Raw genomic sequence first — 22115 nt, 5'->3', positions numbered from 1 at the left:
AAAAATGAAGATGTAAAACCAGTATGTATGATGCAATTTCCTGTGGGTTTAAACAGAAAAACTGTTTCTAAGTAGTTTATGACTTAAAATACATGAAAGGCAAAAATCTGAAGGAAACTGTGGGAGGTTTTGAAAAATATGCACTGGGAGTCAGGAAAAGGCAGTTTTTCTTCTATTCCACTCCACTCCAGCTGGGCACACCAAGCACATTTTTCAGCATGACACTCTTCATCAGCATAGAGAAAGAACACTGTGGATAATGCTTTCTTTCCATTACTGAGGCACAACAGCACCATTTATCTGAATAGAATAATTCACAGCAGCTAGGATGAAAAAAGGTTCTCATTTAAATAAGGTGCCTTTGCTGACAGCCAGAAAGTAAAAGCAACAAATATTAGATATTCAATTATTATTTTAGCAATCCTCACATATATCAGACTCATTTGTATAAGGCGTATCTCTGCAACACGTGCCACAAGTTATGCACATGGGCAAGAGTTCACCTCCCACGCTATACCAAACCAGAAGGATCTGCTGTAAGAAAAGTTATATGACACAGAACAATCAGTTCCTTAGACTAATTATCAGAGCTATCAAAAAACACCTACATGGCTTCTAAAACAAAGAAACAAACCCAAATGATTACTTTTGCAAGGCTAAACCTAAATAGTGTACTATCATATTCTATATATAAAATAGGTGAGCAATGTAAATCATATTACTGGCATAGACTCCGTACCAAGGTGACAGTTGAGGTTATACTAACAGAAGGAGCAAACTATTTGTAGAGCTAAAGAGAACATATCAAAGGGCAAGCAAACTCATTGTTTAATTATAGTCAACTAAAATTTTAAATATATACATATATATATATATATATATATATATATATATATATATATATATATATATATATATATAAAGGGCAAGCAAAAAATAAGGATGGGAGACTAGTTCCAGAAAGGAGACAAAAAGAATATGTAGGGGGAAGCGGACTTGGCATCCGCCTACCACATGGGAGGTCCGCAGTTCAAACCCCGGGCCTCCTTGACCCATGGGGAGCTGGCCCATGTGCAGCGCTGATGCACGCAAGGAGTGCCATGCCATGCAGGGGTGTCCCCCGCGTAAGGGAGCCCCACGCACAAGGAGTGCACCCCGTAAGGAAAGCTGCCCAGCACGAAAGAAAGCGCAGCCTGCCCAGGAATGGCGCCACACACACGGAGAGCTGACACAACAAGATGACGCAACAAAAGGAAACATAGATTCTCAGTGCCATTGATACGAACAGAAGCAGTCACAGAAGAGCACACAGCGAATGGACAGAGAGAGCAGACAACTGGGGGGGGGGGATGGGGAGAGAAATAAATAAATAACAAATCTTTAAAGAAAGAATATGTAGGAAATCCATTTTGACTCAAGTCCTTGAGGAATAATTTCATTTTTTAAACCTGGAACTCTGCCTAACTAAATGATTTTCAAAGATAACTGCCTTCTAAAAAAGGATATAAGAATCACCTGAGAGCCCTCATGTCTGTGTTTCTTCACTTTAAAGCAATATCCCTAACCCTATGCTTTTTCTGGTTTAAGAATCACAGCTCCTATGAATCACTAGCATTGATGGAAGAAGGCTGGAGCTACAGTTGTTTTGTGACTAATAATTATGATAATAATAATTGATAAGTATTTTCCTGAATATGACAGCTCTAGAAAATTCACAATGCATTAAGTCTCAAAAGTTCACAAGTGTGATAATAAAAGAAGGTGAAGTAGAACAGTATCTACTGGGAGAGGATCATCAGAAAGAATAAAAATATCTCCTAGTAAATACTGAGTTTTAAGGCAGAGGAACAGAAAATGGGCAGACAAAATAAAATACAAAATACAATTTTTAGACTCCAATTATAAGAAATCAGCGAAAGTAAAAATGACCTTGGGACTGAGCGACCAAATTTAAATACAAGAACTACAACTTCCCACCAACTTTGGAAGGCCTGACCACCTAACAGAAAATCACAATGTTTAAGTATCCTCGGTGGGAGATGAAGGAAAAATCAGAAAGGTACGTTTTTGTAGGAGGTGCCAAAGAGACTTGCCAGAATATAATTCTTCTGTGGGAGTCACTACCCTGGCTTAGAGAGTAAACCTTAACATCTCTACTTAACTCTCTCTGGAATTTCATTTGATTCAATATTTTCAATCCTGGATGCATAATAAAAATAACTTGGGTAACTTCTTAAAAATACCAATGTCTGGGAAGCAGTGTGCTCAACCAGTTGGGTGCTTGCCTACCACATGGGAGGGTCCAGTTAAGTCCCAGTGTCTCCTAAAAGAAACCAAGCAGATACCACCTCCACCACAATGAACAGATGCCACAAGTCAGCAGATGCCACAGCCTGTAGGGAGCAGATGCAGCTCAGGTCGTTGGGTAGTTGCCTCTCATGTGGGAGTTCCCGGGTTTAATTCCCAGTGCCTCCTGGAGCAGGCAAGTAAACAATGAGCAGACAGATGAGAGAACCATCTCGGGGAGAGCAGGGGGAATAAAGAAAGAAAGAAAAATAAAGTAAATAAATAAATCTTAAAAAAAAAAAGAAAAAAGAAAAAGAAAACAATGTCTAGGCCCTGTCTCCCGGAGATGAATTGTTCTAGAGTTGGGCCTAAAAACTGATAGTTTTTTTTTTTTTATATAGTGGTAATGTGATACTGATTATATAGCCAGCGTGGAGAATCCTAAAGCCTGAAGAGGTTAGTGGTTGCCATGCAGCACACAACTGACTTCTGTGGGTGAGGTGCAGTTAGAAACCCAATGAAGAAAAAGCAGGACAATCTTAGAGGCCGTGCTGATGGCCTTTCTGTCATGATCACTGAGCTAATCTGAGTGCTAACTAACAGACAACCACAGAATTCTCATCTTGGTCATATTTCAAATAGAGAACTGGGTAAATTCTACCCCTCTTAACCACACTATTTCTTCATGACAGGCAAAAGATTTTAGCAAAATAATTTCAGGAATTTCTTACCCTGCCTCAATTGATTAATTTGGAGCAGGGGAGAAGTCCTCTTTCCAGGAATGAGTTTATTCCTGAAGTCAAGAGAAACAGGCATCTGGGTTTGACCAGCAGCTAATAGTTCAAAAGTAAAGTGGTAAACATTTCAGAGTGAGCACAGATATTTTGTGCCCTTACTATGCAAAGTGTAGTCCACAGACCAGCAGCATCTGCATCACCTGGGAGCTTGTTAGAAATGCAGATTCCCAGACCCCATCCCAGCCCAAAAAATCAGAATCTCTCTAGTACGATATGTCCGGGAGATTCATATGCATATTGTAGGTTGAGAAGCAGTGCTTTATGCAAGAATTCATTTAAGAAATGTCACTGTCTATATAGATTGGTTAACTGTCTATACAGATCGAGAATTATTTTCCTCTTCAAATTAGATAATTTGCAAAAGAACAATAAAGTGCTTTAAAAGTGACAGTTTATTGCCTTCTTAGAAATCCATCTACTACACAATAGATTTAGGCCTTCCTTCTGATGTTCTTTGAAAAAGAACCTTGATTCTCTGAGCCAACATATACTTAACAACATACAGATCCAAAGCAAAATAAGGGCTTTTATTCCTTCTCATTTTGAATTCTGGGATATCCCTCTAACTTACTCTCTTTGCCATTTTTAGGTTCAATGGAGTAGGCAGGCCATCAAGGAAAATAAAAAATAAGGTTGTTAAAGCATGAACTTGAGGAGGTTGCAATATTCAACATGAAGTTGATGTCAACAGAACAGGAAAAGCCATTTTAATGTTTGTAATGGATTCCTGGGAGCCTCCATGAATATTTAAATAGTCATTTGTCAGTCTCATGAGTCCATAAGGAGGCTATCCAAAAATGCAGAATGATCATATCAGGAAGTTATTCTGCTTATCATGATCAATTAAGACCATTCATTAAAAAATGAACGCAAATACTTATATTCCTAAGAAATACAACAGGAGTACAAATTTGGGTCAATGTAAGTTGGAATCTAAAGCCTGATGAGTGTACAGGCTCTAAGAAAATGTCTTTCTGTTAGTAAAACATGCAACTCACAGAGATGTTACCATAACTCTATTTCCTTAGACTCTCCACCACTTGGTAAGTAAATGCACCTCTATTGGCTAGCATGAACCCCAGATCTAATACAAGTAGATGCTGCAGCTATAGGTTGCAAAGAATGAGGCTGTTTTGTTTGTCATCTCTGAGAACATATATTTTTATATCCATGACATCTGCCTTTGAATTTCTGATGATGGCAAATAAATCAAATTGCTTGGCATCTTTAAGAGTCATCAGGTTGATGAATATCTTACTTCCAAGTGTCTAGTTAAAAGAGCCCCTCCAATTCCACCAGAGTAAGTACCTATTTGCAGGGAGCCATTTGATGAGATAGGCTATACTGGCCTTCTCTCCACAGAGGGAAAGTCAAGCTTAATATTTCTCATTTATTTTATACAGCAACAAAAAGTAATTTTGGTTACCAATGATGGCACTTATTTACAAATACTCTAGACTTTGGGGCCTTTTAGTATTAGAATCCTGGAAGCTAATTAAATTGGAAGTATGACTGGAAGTGGGGGAGGAGAGAAAAGGTAAAAAGAAACAATCAAGTGGTTTTGCCAACTTTAATAAAGGTATAGTTTTCACACAAATGGCTCAAGTGGCTGCCTCAAAACCTTTTGGAAGTAGAATATAAGCCAATAAAATATTAAAAGGGCAAAGGCTTGAAAGCTTCAAAATAGGATGATCTCTACAAGGTCATTTTAATGCTGTTCAGGTCAAAAGAGCTATCCAGAGTAAGAAGCAGGAATAAAGAGCTCTGGAAAGGTTACTAAACCAACAGAACATCGAAAGTTCTATTTAGAGGCAGGACAACAAAAGAGTCTTGTACACTTGCAGATATATCCCATACCAATTATAATTAACTCTCTAAAGACAAATAATCCTGTCCTTTATCAAAGGACATTACTGCTCATGAAGGAAAGGTCTAGTTCTAAAAAGCTGAAAAATTTAAAGTTCTCTAGCATATCAAGAACTAAAAATAATCAAAAGAAAGATGCTTACCAGACTATCTAGGCCTCCTCCCAAGAGATCCACTGCCCCCATTTGCATAGAGGATACCTGTGGCACATTGACTGGGGGACCGAGGTCAAGGTTCAAAAGGTCCCCCAGAAGGTCACCTTGAGAGGGTATAACTTGAGGCTGTTCCAGGTTGGTTGCAGTGGTGGTGCCAACAGGGCTGTCACCTGCATCAGTGCTGCAGTCGCACACACACAGCAAAAGTAGAAAAGAGAAAACAAAGTTTCAGTGAAGACATAAAAACAAGGCAACAAAAGTTAATGTCAGATATATAACTATATCACTCTTGTCTTTATCAAGTTGAAAAAAATGAAAGCAAATATATAGTATGCCACCAAGTCAATTCTGATTGAATAGCTACTTTATGAGGGAGCACTATAATGAGAACTCTGAGAAATACAGAAGAAATAGGAAATAGGGTTCCTGTCCACAAATAATTCACAATATAACAAAAACATCAACATTCACAAAAACGATTGAAAAGCACAATCACTGTATAACATAGCACAAAGGTACCATGTGAGTATCTACAAACTGAAAGGACATAGTAGAGAAACAAACAAAAAATTACCAGACGTGGCTGATTCTAAAAACTTCCTGGAAGAAAAGTGTTACAACTACATTTTGAGAAGGAAAAGCACAATTATGAAGAACTACCAGGGAGATATCTTCTAAAAGATGAAGGGGCAGTTTGTGCAAAGGCACAGAAACAAACAATGTAACTTCTGGTATGGGGAAAAAAAAGTTATACTGGTAAGAGCAGAGATTGGGATTGCTAAAATTGAGGGAAGAAAAGATGGTTTGGGAAATAAAATTTGAAGACTAGTTCGGGGAGTTAATTTTTGATATGCTAAACAATGCAGAATCACTTTCATTTCTTGAGCAAAGAATAAACTAAAAATACCACTAGAAGAACATTATTCTAGCAACCATGTGTATAATGCGCTAAGGTTGGGAAGAATGGACAAAAATAACAGCTAAGAGTAATTTAAATTGCTACTACTATCACCTATATACTAGGTAATAAAAGCCTGACAGCTCTGAAAATAAAAAAGAAAATGGTGAATCCCCAAGGGAAATAGGAAAAGACAAGGCAGGGGAAATGATGATCCCTTCAGTTAATGGTGCCACATTAACTAGAGAGCTGTGTGGGAAAAATGGTATCTTGATCCTAACACCTCATAACAAAAAAGTAAAGAGATGAATCAGATTTGAAAGTGAAAGGAACAGCCTAGATGAAACCTAGGAGAATAACTTCATGGCCCTGGAGTAAAGACAGATTTCTACAAAAAGCACTAGCCATAAAAGGAAAAAAATTTGATAAACAAGACTTCATTAAAGTGGAATGTATCTCTTTTTAGAATTGGGAGATCACAATACATACACCTGAAAAAAATATCTAGTATACAAATTATATTGAGTTTCTACAGGGAAGCAGACTTGGCCCAGTGGTTAGGGCGTCCGTCTACCACATGGGAGGTCTGCGATTCAAACCCTGGGCCTCCTTGACCCATGTGGAGCTGGCCCACGCGCAGTGCTGATGCGCGCAAGGAGTACCCTGCCTCGCAGGGGTGTCCCTGCGTAGGGGAGCCCCACGTGCAAGGAGTGCACCCCGTAAGGAGAGCCGCCCAGCACGAAAGAAAGTGCAGCCTGCCCAGGAATGGCGCCGCACACATGGAGAGCTGACACAACAAGATGACGCAACAAAAAGAAACAGATTCCTATGCCACTGACAAAAGAAGCAGACAAAAGAAGAACACACAGCAAACAGAGAACAGACAACGGGGGCGGGGGGAGAGAAATAAATAAAATAAATAAATCTTAAAAAAAAAACAGTTTCTACAAATCTTTCAGAAAAAGACAGTAAGAAGTAAGGAAAAGACTTGAATAGGCAAGTCACAAAAAAAGACTATACCAAGAGTCTATAAACATGAAAAGGTATTTAGCTTCATTACTGATCAGGAAAATTCATATTGAAATTACAGTGAGACATCATCACTTAGCCACTAGAATTGCTAAAATTAAAATGATTGACAACACCAAGCATTGCCAAGGATGTGGATCACCTGGACCTTTTATACACTGCTGGAAAGAGTGTACATGGGTAAAATCACTTTGGAAAACTGGCAGTATCTCCTACTGCAAATATACATCTATTCTATGATCCAGCAATTCCACTGTTAGATATATAACTCAAGAGAAGTGAATATATAAGTCTACTAAAGGACATTTACAAAAATATTTTAACAGCTTTATTCATTATAACCCCACACTAGAAATAATCCAAAGGTATATCAACAAAAGAAGATATAAATTGTGGCATAGTCATGCAGACACGAAAGAGTTCATGGTTCCATGAACTCCATATGACTCGAGAATAGAGATTACCAATCTATACCGACAGAAGTTAAACAGTTCTGCATGAGGGTGTGACAACAAAGATGCATGGCAAACTTTCTAGGGTGCTGGAAATATTCTACATCTGATCAGGGTGGAGGCTAGATGAGTGTATATATATGCAAAAAAATTTCATCAAGCTAAACACTAAAGATTAGTGCACTGAATGCCAAGATTACTGTAAATTACACATCAATTTAAAAAGTATAACATACACATAAAATAATCCTACAGAAAATTCCAGGCTTAGATTGCTTCACTGTGAATTCTTCCAAATATTTGAGGAAAAAGCAGCAACAATCTTATATAAACTCTAAAAGACAATAAAGTCTAAAATAGAGAATTGAGAAAACTCGAAAGTAGTTATTTATATTAAAGAATTATATTAAAGAATTATTTCCAATTTTGTTAAGCTTCATAATACATTGTGATTTTTATTTTAAGTCCTTTTCTGTTAGAAATACCAAGTAAAGTACTTATGGGTAGAATGATAAGATGTCTGAGATTTGATTTAAAATATTCTAACCCCCTCAAAAAAACTGTAGGGGGATAAATGAAAACAAGATAGGCAAAATATTGAAATTGCTGAAGCTGAATAACGGGTATATGCAAGTTTATTGTATCTTGCATGATTTTTAAGATTTACATAAAAAAAGTAAAAAACACATTGCAAAAAGTTTAGTAAACAAGAGTTTTCCCAAAAAAATAAATACATAAAACAGCCTAGGTAGATTTCAACAATGCTTGAACATAAAAGACAAAGAAGAATAAAGAATCAAACTCTGGAAAATAAACAAAAATTAAGGAACATTCCCTAATATCAGGGGAATCTGGAGGGATGATAGGAAAAATTATATGCTCAGTTCTCAATTCTGTTGTTTCAAGTAATAAAAACAAATAGAGAAGTCCAATAAACATCTAAAGACAAGAGACAGGCTGTCAGAACTAGAGAATTAAACCTGGGAGAAAATTCACATACACATTTCAAGCGTAAACACCAGATTAACCATATATAGGGGAAGTGTGGTAAGGTAAGAGCAGGGGATCTAGAGTCAGAAGACTGATATCAAATATCGACTCCACTAAGTACTAGTTGTATAACCTTCACTGAGAAAACCACTCTGAGACAAAGTTTCCTCACCAATAAAATGATAACAGTATCACCAATACATAGGGTTATATTATAGCGAGGATCAAATGAGAACACAGTGTTAATTGTTAAGCCCTGTAATGTATGAGCAGAGCTATAGTTAGTAGATAAATTCCCTAAGGGAATATACAGAGAAGTACAGAAAGAGAAGATTCAGATTGACCCTTATGATATAACCAGAACAATGATCAGTGAAAATAAAAATGGAACTACAAAGATTAAAGAGAGAAAAACAATCTAAGATAGATGACCTAGGTAGGGAGTGGACATAGCTCAAGCAGTTGGGCACCCACTTCCCACATGGAGTCCCAGGTTTGGTTCACACTGCCTCCTAAAGAAAATGAATCGACGCAACAAGGAAGCTATGGGGAGGAATTAAAAAATAATATAAAATTTAAATTAAAATAAAAAAATAAAATAAGATGACCTAGGAAGAAAGTGTCAAGGAAATCACCATGAGAAGTATCCAGATGGAAGAGCAGAAAAATAGAGGCAAATATTAAGAAAGATTTCAAAAGGTAAAGTGACTTCATGTCACATCTGACAAGAAATATAAAAAAACTCCATGAAGATATTCTCTACACATTAAATTTTATCATCTTAAGACGTGCCATTTAAGAAATGTGACAGAACACATGAATTTACCTGCATCTCTAAATAAAAGGCAGAATAGATAACACACACATTTTCTTTCATTATAACAGAAAGAGAAATATGAGAAGATAAAGTGAGCTAGATGAAAAGAGGCAAACAATCCTGTAGTTTCTAAAACTTAAGAATGTTAAGAATGTGGTAAAATCATTAGCATCATTCTTTCAAAACAGAAAATCCAAGAAAATTAATTTGAAAGCTTTCCCCATTAGGAGCTCATGGGAAATAACTAAATAACTATCATCAAAGCAGTATTTTTAAAAGGTGACATTTTTCTAAATTAGACAACTATTTACCACCATACCCCCACAAAACAGCTGACAACTATTAGCAGAGTAAGCAATACGTAAGTCCTTTTAAGTGATATAAACATTTTAAAATATCAAACAGGCAAAATAAAGTTTTGAAGTGTCGCTGTATTTCATGTGAGAGGCATAGCACTTATTAATCTTATGCTGCAGAAGAGAACTAAATAATGTGGGTACTACTATGAGTATGCCAATTACGGTCATGTGTCATCCCAATGTATATCAAAGGGGATTTTCTGCATTTGTGTTTCCTTTAAAAAATAAATAAAAGCAAAATGGACCAAAATGAGGTTATCCAAAAAGGAACCACATTAGGAACTGTGAAGGTAACAAGAAATTAAAGGCTATTAATTAGATAAAGTCCTTATGTAAAGGACTGGGTTTCTTTTTGGATTGTTCAGATATTGATATCCCTTTCCTTGTGTTCTAAAGGGAATTGTTTTAGTTGGTTTGTTTCATTTCCCCTCTTCCATTTGAGGGTAAAACTTAACAGGAAAAAACTAAGTTAAATGGTACATAAATATGGTTACAGAGGCAACTGACAACAGAAAATCTGTATCTATATAAAAACTTGAAGTACAGACTGGGAGACAGTCTTAGAAATTAAACATATTTAGAGTATGTTAAATGTTTGCATAAAAGGAGCAATACCCTAACTTATGGCAAGACCTAATTCTTATGAAGCCACAAGTCGTATTTGGATTAAAATCACAGCACTTGTCCTAAAGCTGAAGATTCAACTAAATTAAAAGCTAATAAAAGATTACTCATCATTTTCCTATGCCTTGCCTGTTGTCTTTTCCTTTTTGTTTATCTGTGCTCATAGTCTATTTAAATAGAGCCCAAAATACAGACCACATTAATTTGTAAAGCAACAAATCCTGTGCTTTGGTCACTCATGAACAGCAATATACAATAGACAATGGTATAAGACACTCATTAATGGAAGCCCATTTATTCTTACCACTCTGGGATCAATTTCTACTTAGATTTAAGATTTACTATGATTGATGAAGAAAAGAGATTCTGAAAAGATTCCAAAATATCCATTAAAAGCGTTTAATAAAATACATAAAATTTTAAACATTTTAAGATTGCAACAAAGAGCTCTATGTTACCTGAAAGCCTGTACATAATAGAATTTCCTAACTGATATGACCATTTTAATTCGCTCAAAAAGGTACAGGTAACTGAAAAACTATGTTTACATAAAATCTCAGATGTTTTTATAAAACAATCCTGCAAATGTTATTTCATTAACAGCTTTACAGCATAAAACAAGCAGCATCTGCAAATTTTACCCATAAACCTCAACCAAAGTTACAGTAAAGGATAATGTATGTATAGATAAATGTACATGGAGGCTTTTTTCCTTCCCCACCACAATTTTCTACAGCCATAATCTTATCTACTCCAAGAGTGAAACACAGAGGGGCCTTTCACCAATTGTATATGTGTGGTTACTGGTATTCAAGGGTTGTCCCCAGGGATGTACAGTGGTAGGTTTACAAAACACAAAGCAAGTTCTTTTCTGGATCATAAAAACAAGAGGAAGACATCTTAACTCTGCTCAAACAGAGTCACTTCTCTCTCAAATCCAGTTAACGTCCTTACCTCCCATGGTGAATTGGCAAGTGTTTGCGATGGATTCCATGACTTCCTTCCACAAAAGCATTGGGAGGCTTATGGTACACAGAGGCCAAAGAACCGATGTGGCAGATTAGCTCATCCAGCAGAGTTGGCTCAATAAGATCTGTCTCCTCAGAGATCAATGGCTTCTCAGACAAGACTACTTCTTTCGCTGTGACAGGGTCCGTTGAGAGAAGGCGCCAATAAATATAGCCCCGGTCTCGAAGGTCAGGGTTATCAGAATCCTAATGAACAAAGGCAAGAAGGTTTACCTGGAATTGTTCTCCATAACGAAACCCAAACTGCTGGATTTATTATCAAGGCAATGCCATAGTGATTTATGTAAAGTTGACCATTAAGATATTTTATTTTGCTATCTCTGATGTTTCAAGGAACTTCAGCATCAATTCTAATGGGTTAGCTCTAAGACTCAAATTCAGAGGCAAGTTGGAAAAAGGAAAATAAGTTTAGTCAAAGTTAACCACATAAGATGGCCTTGATAGTTTTTTTGGATAGTTTTTTTTTTTTTTTTTTTAAGATTTATTTCATTTATTTCTCTCTACTCCCCCCGCCCAGGCACCCCATTGTCTGCTCTCTTGCGTCCATTTGCTGTGTGTTCTTCTGTGTCCACTGGCATTCTCGGCGGCACTGGGCATCTGTGTCTCTTTTTGTTGCATTATCTTGCTGCATCAGTTCTCCATGTGTGTGGCACCACTCCTAGGCAGGCTGCGCTTTTTTCACATGGGGGTGGCTCTCCTTGTGGGGTGCAGTCCTTGTGTGTGGGGCTCCCCTATGTGGGGGACACTCCCTGCGTGGCACAGCACTCCTTGCATGCAGAGGCACTGTGCGTGGGCCAGCTCACCACATGGGCAAGGAGGCCCTGGGTTCGAATTCTGGACCTTCCATATCGTAGGCGGACGCTCTATCAGTTGAGTTGAGCCACATCAGCTTCCCTGGATACATTTTTAATGGTTACAAATTTTACCTGGATTACCTGTAATTACCTTAATATATATCTTAATATATATATTACATAAATTCATCACTATCTCCTTACTATATCAAATATTTATTGTCTCCTATGGCAGACACTGGCTAGGTCCTAGAAATAAAGAAATAACAATATACATAAGGCGCACATAAATATCAATTTTACGGTATGAGAGAACTATTATCTAAATAATTAGAAACTGTTTAAGAGAGTACTTAACTAAGTGCTTCTCAAAGGGGGTGACACTTGAGTTTGGTCATCTTCTTTAAGGTTGTGGTGATTTTTTTTTTTTAATTATTTATTATTATTTTTTTAAATTACATTATGAAAAATATGAGGTCCCATTCAACCCCACCGCCCCCGCCCCCCACTCCCCCCACAGCAACACTCTCTCCCATCATCATGACACATCCATTGCACCTGGTAAGTTCATCTCTGAGCATCACTGCACCCCATAGTCAATGGTGGTTGTGGTGATTTTTAAATAATTTTATACATGCTTGTGGTATATATATATATGTATATATATAACCACCACCACCAGAGCACAACTAGACATGTATAACATTAATCTTCTCAGTGAGTGGGTGTAACTCAGTGGTTGAGTGCCTACTTTCCCATACATAAGGTCCCAGGTTCAATCCTTGGTACCTCCTAAAAAAATACATAAGTAAATCTTCTCCAATCTTCCAATCCCACCCCACCTCAATTCCCCACCCCAAAAGCAGTCACTGTTACTTACCAGTGTGGCATGCATCTACCCAGTCAGCTTCCATGTACATACATACAATCATCCCTTCCACATCACAACTTTCCCCATTACAGTTTTCAATATATCGCAGGTCAGCGTAAGAAATAAAATTTTTTTGGTCATTTTATTATTAAAATTCCTTTTTTTTTTTTTTTTTTTACAAAAGCATAAGAAATTAAATGGGAATTTTTGGGGAGTTCTGCGGAAACCATAGATGATACATGAAGTCCAGCAGACAGAAAAAGTTTAGAAACTCAGAAATGTATAAAATATATGTGAAGTATTGTATAATATTGCCTATGACCAAATATTTAATCCAAATTTTACAACAAGGTACTGTAATCACCCTATTAAAAAAGAAAAAGAAAAACTCAAGACTTCTCTGGTATGAAGGGAGGGCCAAAAAATTGTACGCAGATTTTCCAGATGGCGGGGTTACCTTACCCCTAGCCCACTATGTGGAAGGGATAACTGTATTTATTTTTACAAAAGCTGTATATTCCATATGCTGTTCTTTAACTTGTTTTCTGTAACTGTACACACAGTTGCAGTTACTCACTGTATTTGCACCACTGCACCATTTATTACTAGTTTCCTAATGATGGACATTTAGGTTGATGCCTCGTTCTTCATACTTTCTATTTGTTTTTCTATGATTACCACTGTAAGGGTAAGGCCACACTGGGAAAATAGGAATAGAACTATATTAAGAAATAGGAATTGCAAGTGCCTTCAGATAAATAAATAACTAAGGGCTGCTCCCAAGAAAAGTGCCAATAAATAACTTAAGGTTGCTCCCAAGAAAAGTGCCAATAAATAACTAAGGGCTGCTCCCAAGAAAAGTGCCAATAAATAACGTAGGGCTGCTCCCAAGAAAAGTACCAATAAATAACTTAGGGCTGCTCACAAGAAAAGAACCAATAAATAACATGGGACTGCTCACAAGAAAGGGTTTTTAAAAAGAGAAAATAGATATGCTACCTTCAGCTAACCGCAGTATTTCGCTTCGGTGTCTGCTTGCTTGCTCGCTTACTAGAAATCCCCCTCCTCCTAAAAGGCTATATAAACACCTCTTCCCTTAGACTTGGGGCTGCTCTCTCCTCTGCACAGGTAGAGGCAGTTGCCACATGGTTAATAAAGCTCTCAATTGGAACTTTATTCAAAGTCTGAGTCTGGTCAATATCGCTGGTCTAGAACACTACAAAGTGAAAATAAATAGCCTGGTATCTATCTCTTTGAGTTTGTCTGAAGAGCAGCATTTGTTTGTGCTTAGGACATCATGTTATCGAAGTTAAGAATAATCTATCAAACAGGGATTACTTCTGTATTCAAAGCACACACACACAAATTAAAATATTTTCTTTAAAGTGGGCCAATTTGAGACAGACTTATGGGGAAGATAGTGGAGTAGGGAGCTACAGGACTCAGTCCTTCCACTGCAACTATTAAGCAGGCAGGAACTGTCTGAAACAATGACTGTGAAACTCCAGAGGTCAGAACATTGTACAGCATCAAGAAAAGAGGAAGAGGCTGACAAATTATGGTAAAGAACTGTAAATTGCTCTCTGTGGTGGCTACCAGTGCCCATCCCCCACTCTTCCAGCAGGTCATGTAAGGCATAAACTCTAGTCTCTGGTTAGCATCTACTGACAGAAAGGTACATAAAAATCCTCTTCCCCAACAGGGGTGTGCATGGCTAACCCAAGGATCATGGCTTTAGATAAGCAAATTTGGATCACTGGGTCCCAGCTGTGAGGGCAGCTACTGTTTCAACCTTCTCCTGATAGGGGTGGAGGCAGTGGAGATAAAAAGACACCGGGCTTCCTCAGGGCCGTGGGGAGTTTCCTCAAGGGGGCATTTTGCTGTGCAGGCCAGGAAAGCTCAGCTTTGGGGAACCATCAGAGAAGTTTTTGGTGCCCTTCCGGACCCCCTCCACAGCGCACTTTGGAGCTGGTCTGCACCCTTTCGTGGGCCCGTAGCCCTGCTTTGGCTGGGAAAGACTGAATTGAGAAAATCCTCCCTGGGGTAACTCTCCTTTCAGAAATTTGCCCTCAGGCAAAAGCAGCCTGAGACAAGGAAAGGAATACGAAAAAACAGGAGAGGCAGACAGTCTGGGATAAAGGACTGCTGGCTTAAGATACCTAGGAGAGGGAGGTCTGTTCCCTGGCAAACAGAGGGGACAACCAAACTCCTGTAAAACAGGACAACTCCAAAAATAGCAAGCAAAAGCCCAGGACAAGAGAGGGGCCAGTAGGACAGGGAAAACTCTGCAAAGTGCTTTTGCTTTAGGCAGACCTTCCTGATAAGGAAAGCTGAAGTTCAAGAAAATCTCTCTTATCACCGATTACAAAACAAGAAAGCAGACATCCCAGGGAGTAAACCCTAGTTAATACTTTAAAATACTAAAATGTACAAGTGTGCAAGAAAGAGTACAAGACAAAGAAAGAAGAAATGATGGCCCATCCAAAGGAAGAGGATAAAAACTCATAGGACTATATTTTAAAGTCGTTGTTAAAATTTAAGTCCCTTTGATCCAGTAATTCTGTCACCAGTCGTTTACTCTATTATAAACCTCTTTCACAGAGGTATATAATTTTTTTAATCCCCAAAGGAATTTTTTCTTTTGGTATTTGGTTAAATATTTGCATGACATATGAGAGAAAAGTAATTTGAAGTAAAAAAAAAAAATTCCCTCTAAGACATTAGTTTTTAAACTACAATGTGCAGCAACATTTTAACACACCAGGAAAGCTATTAAAAGTGCAGATTTTAGGACCATACCCGCAGAGATTATGATTCATTATGTCAAAAGTAGGGCAATAAAAGGTGGCAAATGTTAGAACTAATGGAGATGGTTTCTGGAGCAGAGGGATGTATACCGTAATTCTCTGTGTGGGGTTTATATTATTTTTGCAGCTATCTTGTAAGTTGAAATTATTTCCAAATAAAAAGTTTTTTTAAAAAGTGAGGTATAGCAATTTCCATTTTCAACAAGGAGCCCAGGTGATTTAGATGATGGTTAGTCCTAGTTCATATAGAAAAACTAAATGAAGAATTCTCTCCCATGTACCAGAAAGGGAAATTACAAGGCATAGATACTTTGTGTATTCTTTAATAATTCTTTTATAATAATAAGAGACTATCAAATAAGTAAATAAATAAATCTTTGACATGAGGCCATGGATTCAAGAGTTGATTTCTTTGAGAATCATACCACCATTTAAAATTAGAAGCACAGAGATTTTACATACATTTCACAGAATTCTCTTGGTAAAGAAGAGTATTAATTATTTCTACTGGAGAGAGAGAAGAACAGCAGTAAGAAAGAGGAAGTTTTCAGTCATATCCTGAACCAATCGAAGTGGCAGAAACAAGCCCATCACCCAACTCAAATTAACATCATTCAGTGGATCGCCCTACCTCAATTTAAATTGGTGCTTACCAACCACAAATATTAGGTTCTTAGTTCACAAATATGAGAAAAAAATCCCAGAGAAATTTCCAAATTATTACATAAATGTGTTGACTCTTTGGTAACTACTCAGACTTCATTAATTAACTGGACAGAAAAGGAAGCCTAGAGAAATCGCTTACTAACTATAGCCAAATATGAATTAATCATCCACAAGGATCTTAAAACTAGTAAATTGACTTATTTTTGCCGGCTTAAGCATAATAGTACTTGAGGCAGGGAATGCATGCCCATCAAAGTTTTTTTTAATGACTTTTAGACTAGAGAAGAGGCATAGCATAGTGGATAAGGGCACAGGCTCTGAAGTCAGACTACCTGGGGTTGGGGCCTAGCTTCAAGCCGTATTATTATTAATTGGGCGTCTCTTTATCTCAGTTTCCTCAACTATAAAATAGGAATGGTAATATTACCAACCCTCATTGGGCTCTTGTAAAGATAAAAGTCAGTTAATATGTAAAGTGCTTAATAGAATGCCTAGTACATAGTAAGCACTATAAAATGACTGTTGTTATTAAGACTCTATACTAGCCCCTGTATACAAAGTCTAGAATCAGGACATCTGTCAATTTATTTACCTGTCCTATTCTAGGAAAGGATTAAGAGCTTACAAAAATACTTGTGAATTTAACCTAGAGCCAGAAAATGCATGTCACAATGGCAAATACATTTTCTACAGAAGAGCTTATATTTGAGTCTAAGATGTCTAATAACCAATATGAAAAAGTAAGCCATTCCGAAGGGGAGTCAATTATAATCAAATGCACAAGAAAATCCAAAACTTGTTAGGAATCTTTTAGATGGGGCCTCATAAAGAAGAACATACAGTGAAATAAAAGACTTTGACAACAGGTTGACAACAGGTCCAAATAGAAAGAGTTTCCCATGACAGCCCTAATGCTGTTACCTAATACACCTAATAATGGTTTATTTCAATAAAAGCAATTTTAATAAGGGTCAAATACAAGACAATCCAGGTACCCAGCTCTCTACTGAACTGGCTTGATTCAGAAGTGAATTTCAGACTATCTGTAACAACTGAGAGACTCTATCCTTTAAGCAGTCATCACTAAACATTTTATTTCAGTCATATTTTCAGAAATACTGGGTGGTAAAGAGATTGAGCTTGAACTTTAACAAGAATCCAAAATACAGCTGCTTGTTAAATACAGACACATAGGTCTTAACAGACAATGGAGTTGGAGCTAGGGTTGAGACTGTAAAAACAAAGAACTTACCAAAGACATTTGCTTGAATATAAGACTATCTCCCATCTATTTAGAGGTGAGCAAGATTCTCTTTAGAAAACTGAATCCATCTTAACAGAAACACAAATGGATGACCATGGGTCTTGACATAAGAAGTCAATTCAATAGAGAGAGTACTGAATAATCATATTGTCTTGATGGCTATGGAAACTGTTTTGCTTCAGACAAAGGAAGACGCTCAAAAAATTTTTAAACTGCTTCCAAGAGTTATTACAAATAAATAAAAACCATGTAAAGTTAATAAGAGAAAGATGACAGCTCAGAACTAGGCAAAGTACTATGAAAGACTTTTACATTTTGACAATATACCACTATCAGAAGCTGAAAAAGTAAAATGGTAAATTGAGTATCTGAATTAGATTCCATATGTAGACAATGAATCTTAACTCTGATAGCCTGCTAAATCTAGCCTGTTCTCAAATTCAATTAAAAACATTACTAAATCACTATGGACTGATGATCATTATACTACAGTTACATCAGAAAGAGTAATTATTTCGGATTCTGGGGACTTAAATGGTTATTTAATTTCTAAGGGTGGTAGCCAAACTTCTGAAATCAGAATCCATCTGAATTTCTTTCTTCTCACACCCTGAGGGCCAAAAATATCAAATAATTCGAGGAAACAGTATAAGCACTTTAAAACTATCTCTGAGAGACAGGCAACCACTTTAAAGACAGAATAATAATTAATATCTTTGTCAAGGGACCCATCATCTCTAGATGGTCCTTTCATTTGAAAGCTGAAATTAAGTCACCCAGATGGAGATACTATCAGACTCAATGTCATTTCCACATCAGAATGGTCTACTTTGGAGTCTAAGTTCAATTTTCATGAACGATTGGGAAAAAAACTATAATCAGTTAACTCATTTAAAAGCCATGAAAACAGTTTTGTATAAGAAGCATTGTCTATATCAAGGCTGCACCTCTTCCAATTGAAACTTCCCCAGAGAACTTTCTTGGGATGAGTTCCATAATTTCCTACAATTTAAAACAAGACAAGTCAATTTCTTACCTGGGTTGCCAAACTCAAGACCTGCTGGACCAACTCCTGTGTTTCTGATGGTTTCTTGAGAAACAGCTTCACTATGGCAGTAAGCAGAGTGAGCTGCACCTGAAGAGACATAATATAATAGATAAAGTAAATGGCATTTGCATTATTCCACGTTATCCTCTCCAAAGTGGCATTTCCCCAACTATGATTTACTGTGGGTTCTATCTGATTTTGATTAAGAAACAAAGGTTAAAAATCAGCCAGTACAAAAGTAGTCATGGGTATTCATCAACGAAACACTCCCTAGTCCCCTATCCTCAAATTGCATTTAAAAAATTTTTTTCACTGAAATACTGAAATATATATGTATGAAATGAACATACATAAACAATAAGTGTATCATAAAAGTTGTGAACTTATAAAATAAAACAAACATACATATCATCATACAGCGCTCCCATGCCTCACCCCACCATGAACACCTTGCATTGTGAAACATTTGTTACAAACGATGAAAGAACCTTGAATAAAAGGGGGAAATGGCAAAGACAAATGTGTTTATATGGCTAAGAGTATTCCAAAAAGAGTCGGGAGATCATCAGAGGGGTCGCACTTAGGCACACTGCAGGGGGACCCCCAAAAAAGCCAAAGTAGATGACAACCCTATGTACTGGTTCTCCTGAAGGCTACGGAGATCCACAGGGTATATAGTCATGGCAGATGGATTTAGAGCTCTGTGCCATGTCATAGGTCCTTACATTGGAATTTGTGCTCCTAAGTGTGATGGAGCTGGACTCAGATGTGACTTTTCTACACATGCCTCTTCTGTCACTTTTACTGAACTTGTGGTTGGCAGTAGGGATGGTCCATACTCAGGAGACTTGAATCTCTGGGCTGCCCATGTGCCAGCTGGGCCCTGAGCCTCAGAAGAGTGGTGACTCCTACTCTCTGGTTCGTTGGTCTTACCCAGGTCAGCTAACAGGGAGGTGATGATGATCAACCACCACATCAGGGAATCAAGAGTGACTACAAATATAAGCAGAGGAATTGCATCCATCATCCATGTGGAATCTAAGCCCCCTCTTGATCTCGATATGGAGAGGACATCACATCCCAAGGTCCACAGAATGGAGGAATAAAATGTGGACTTACTGATACTCTCCTATAAAACTATTGTGATGAGTAATAGAAGAAATTTTAGCATTGAGGTAGAGAAAGTGGCCACAGTAGTTGCTGAGGGTAGGGAGAAGGTAGAAGAGATGTGATGTGGGGGCATTTTTGGAATTTTGAGTTGTCCTAAATGATATTGCAGGGTCAGATGCTGGAATATATATATCCTGCCATAACCCACTGAATGTACTGAGAGAGTGAGAACTACAGGGAAAACTATTATCTGTATAGTACAGCAGTGCCCCAAAATGTGTTCACCAAGCGCGATGAGTGTGCCACAATGATGAGGGAGGTTGTTGGTGTGGGAGGAGTGGGGTGGGGGGTATATAGGAACCTCCTATAATTTTTAATGTAACATTTTTTGTGTGTGATGAAAATATCATTACAGCAAAAGGAAAAATCCCATACCCCCTTATACTCCCCTATTGTTGTCCCTTACAGTTGAAATATCTTCTTGCCATTGCTGCAAAATATTACAATATTACTGTTAACTATTGTCCATAAGATACATTAGTTGTAATTTTCCCATGTATCACCATATTCTTAGCATTTTGTGAAGAGCATTTTTATATTTACACTACTAACCATGGTCTTCATCCACCAACAAAATAACTATGTATACATTCCCTAGATTACTCTCTAGCTTCCTTTCAATTGACATTTACATCCACAGACTTCAAACTGCATTTTTTTGGCACCAAAATTTGCTTGTTCCTAGGCCAGATGACCATTTGTATTTCTTAAAGTACATGCTAGCATACTGATAGATAAAACCAGTTCCTGGGAAGCGAACTTGGCCCAATGGATATGGCGTCTGCCTACCACATGGGAGGTCTGCAGTTCAAACTCCGTGCCTCCTTGACCCGTGTGGCGCTGGCCCATGCGCAGTGCTGATGTGCACAAGGAGTGCCCTGCCACGCAGGGGTGTCCCCCACGTAGAGGAGCCCCATGCGCAAGGAATACGCCCAGTAAGGAGAGCTGCCCAGCACGAAAGAAAGTGCAGCCTGCCCTAGAACAGCGCCGCACACATGGAGAGCTGACACAACAAGATGACGCGACAAAAAGAAATACAGATCCCCGGTGCCGCTGGTAAGAATGGAAGCAGTCACAGAAGAACTCACAGTGAATGGACAGAGAGAGCAGACAACCGGTGGGGGGGGAGAGAGGAGAGAAATAAATAAATACATACATAAATAAATCTTTTCAAAAAAAAAACTGTTTCCTGACCAAATCCTTTAATATTTACTTCCCACCAAAAGCCATGCCTTTGGAGGAACTATGGAATCCTCTATCATACTTGGGCAAGAGCCAACAATCATGCCAGCAGACAGCCAAGCCACAAAGCTACCAGTTTATATATGTTCCTGTATTAGACCTATTAAAGTTACAATGATGGAATACATATATGAACTTCTATTTGCAGTGAGCACAATGGCTAAGGAAAGGATTTAATAATTTATCTGCTTCTCTGGGATGGTGTCTTTAGCCAACCCTTTCAGTTTTGGGAGGGGAGAGAGAGAGAGAATGGTAAGGAGTTTAACCATCTACAGCAAATCTTTTCAAACTGCACATGCCAGTGCCCACTCAAGCTCCCTATCAGCCATAACTGATAGGAATGTGTAATCATCCTCAGGTGACAGAAAAAAAATGGTTGTCAAAGTGTAGTTCAGACAAGCAGCAGCAGCATCACCCTGAACCTTGTTAAAAATGAAAATTCTCCTGTATTATTTCTACTTTTTGGATTTTACTGATTTAATTTTATTTTAATATAAGGTCACCGTTTTGTAAATATTCCATGAACATCCCCCTCCATGGCACTTTTGCTTGCTGTCTGCTTTCTGCATCCATTCGCTGTGCGTTCTTCTGTGTATGCATTTTTATTTATTTATACCCCCCCTTGCGACTTGTTTGCAGTCTGCTCTGTGTCCACTTGCTTGCATGTTCTTCTGCATTATTGCTTGTCTCCCTTTTTGTTGTGTCACCTTGCTGAGTCAGCTCTCCATGGCGCTTGCGGGCCAGGTGGTACTCCGCAGCATGTGGGCAAGCCTGCCTTCACAAAGAGGCCCTGGGATGCAAACCCAGGGCCTCCCATATGGTAGATGGGAGCCCAACTGATTGAGCCACATATGCTTCCCTCCATGAACTTTTAAAGGGAGTATTTTGTTTGCAACATCTAGACTTTGAAATACATAGAAAACTCTATTTTGAATTATTTAAATCCTCTTTA

The 22115-nt window shown here is 37.9% G+C and overlaps 1 protein-coding gene across 6 annotated transcripts in view; it reads right to left on the bottom strand.

Moving 5' to 3' along the window:
• Positions 1-22115, bottom strand: part of AP2B1 (adaptor related protein complex 2 subunit beta 1) — a 187653-nt gene that overhangs the window by 105716 nt on the left and 59822 nt on the right. For all 6 annotated transcript variants that reach the window (XM_058283174.2, XM_058283178.2, XM_058283177.1 and 3 more), the window contains exons 12-14: positions 18740-18838; positions 11228-11487; positions 5093-5285 (exon numbers count right to left, since the gene is read on the bottom strand). In XM_058283174.2, coding sequence (XP_058139157.1) covers positions 5093-5285; positions 11228-11487; positions 18740-18838 — 552 coding nt within the window. The remainder of the gene's footprint in view (positions 1-5092; positions 5286-11227; positions 11488-18739; positions 18839-22115) is intronic.

The sequence above is a fragment of the Dasypus novemcinctus genome, chromosome 21 (assembly GCF_030445035.2).
Source record: "Dasypus novemcinctus isolate mDasNov1 chromosome 21, mDasNov1.1.hap2, whole genome shotgun sequence".
In the NCBI taxonomy this organism is placed as follows: domain Eukaryota; kingdom Metazoa; phylum Chordata; class Mammalia; order Cingulata; family Dasypodidae; genus Dasypus; species Dasypus novemcinctus.
The sequence above is the reverse complement of the archived record's forward strand: the minus strand, read 5'-3'. Positions and strand labels throughout refer to the sequence as shown.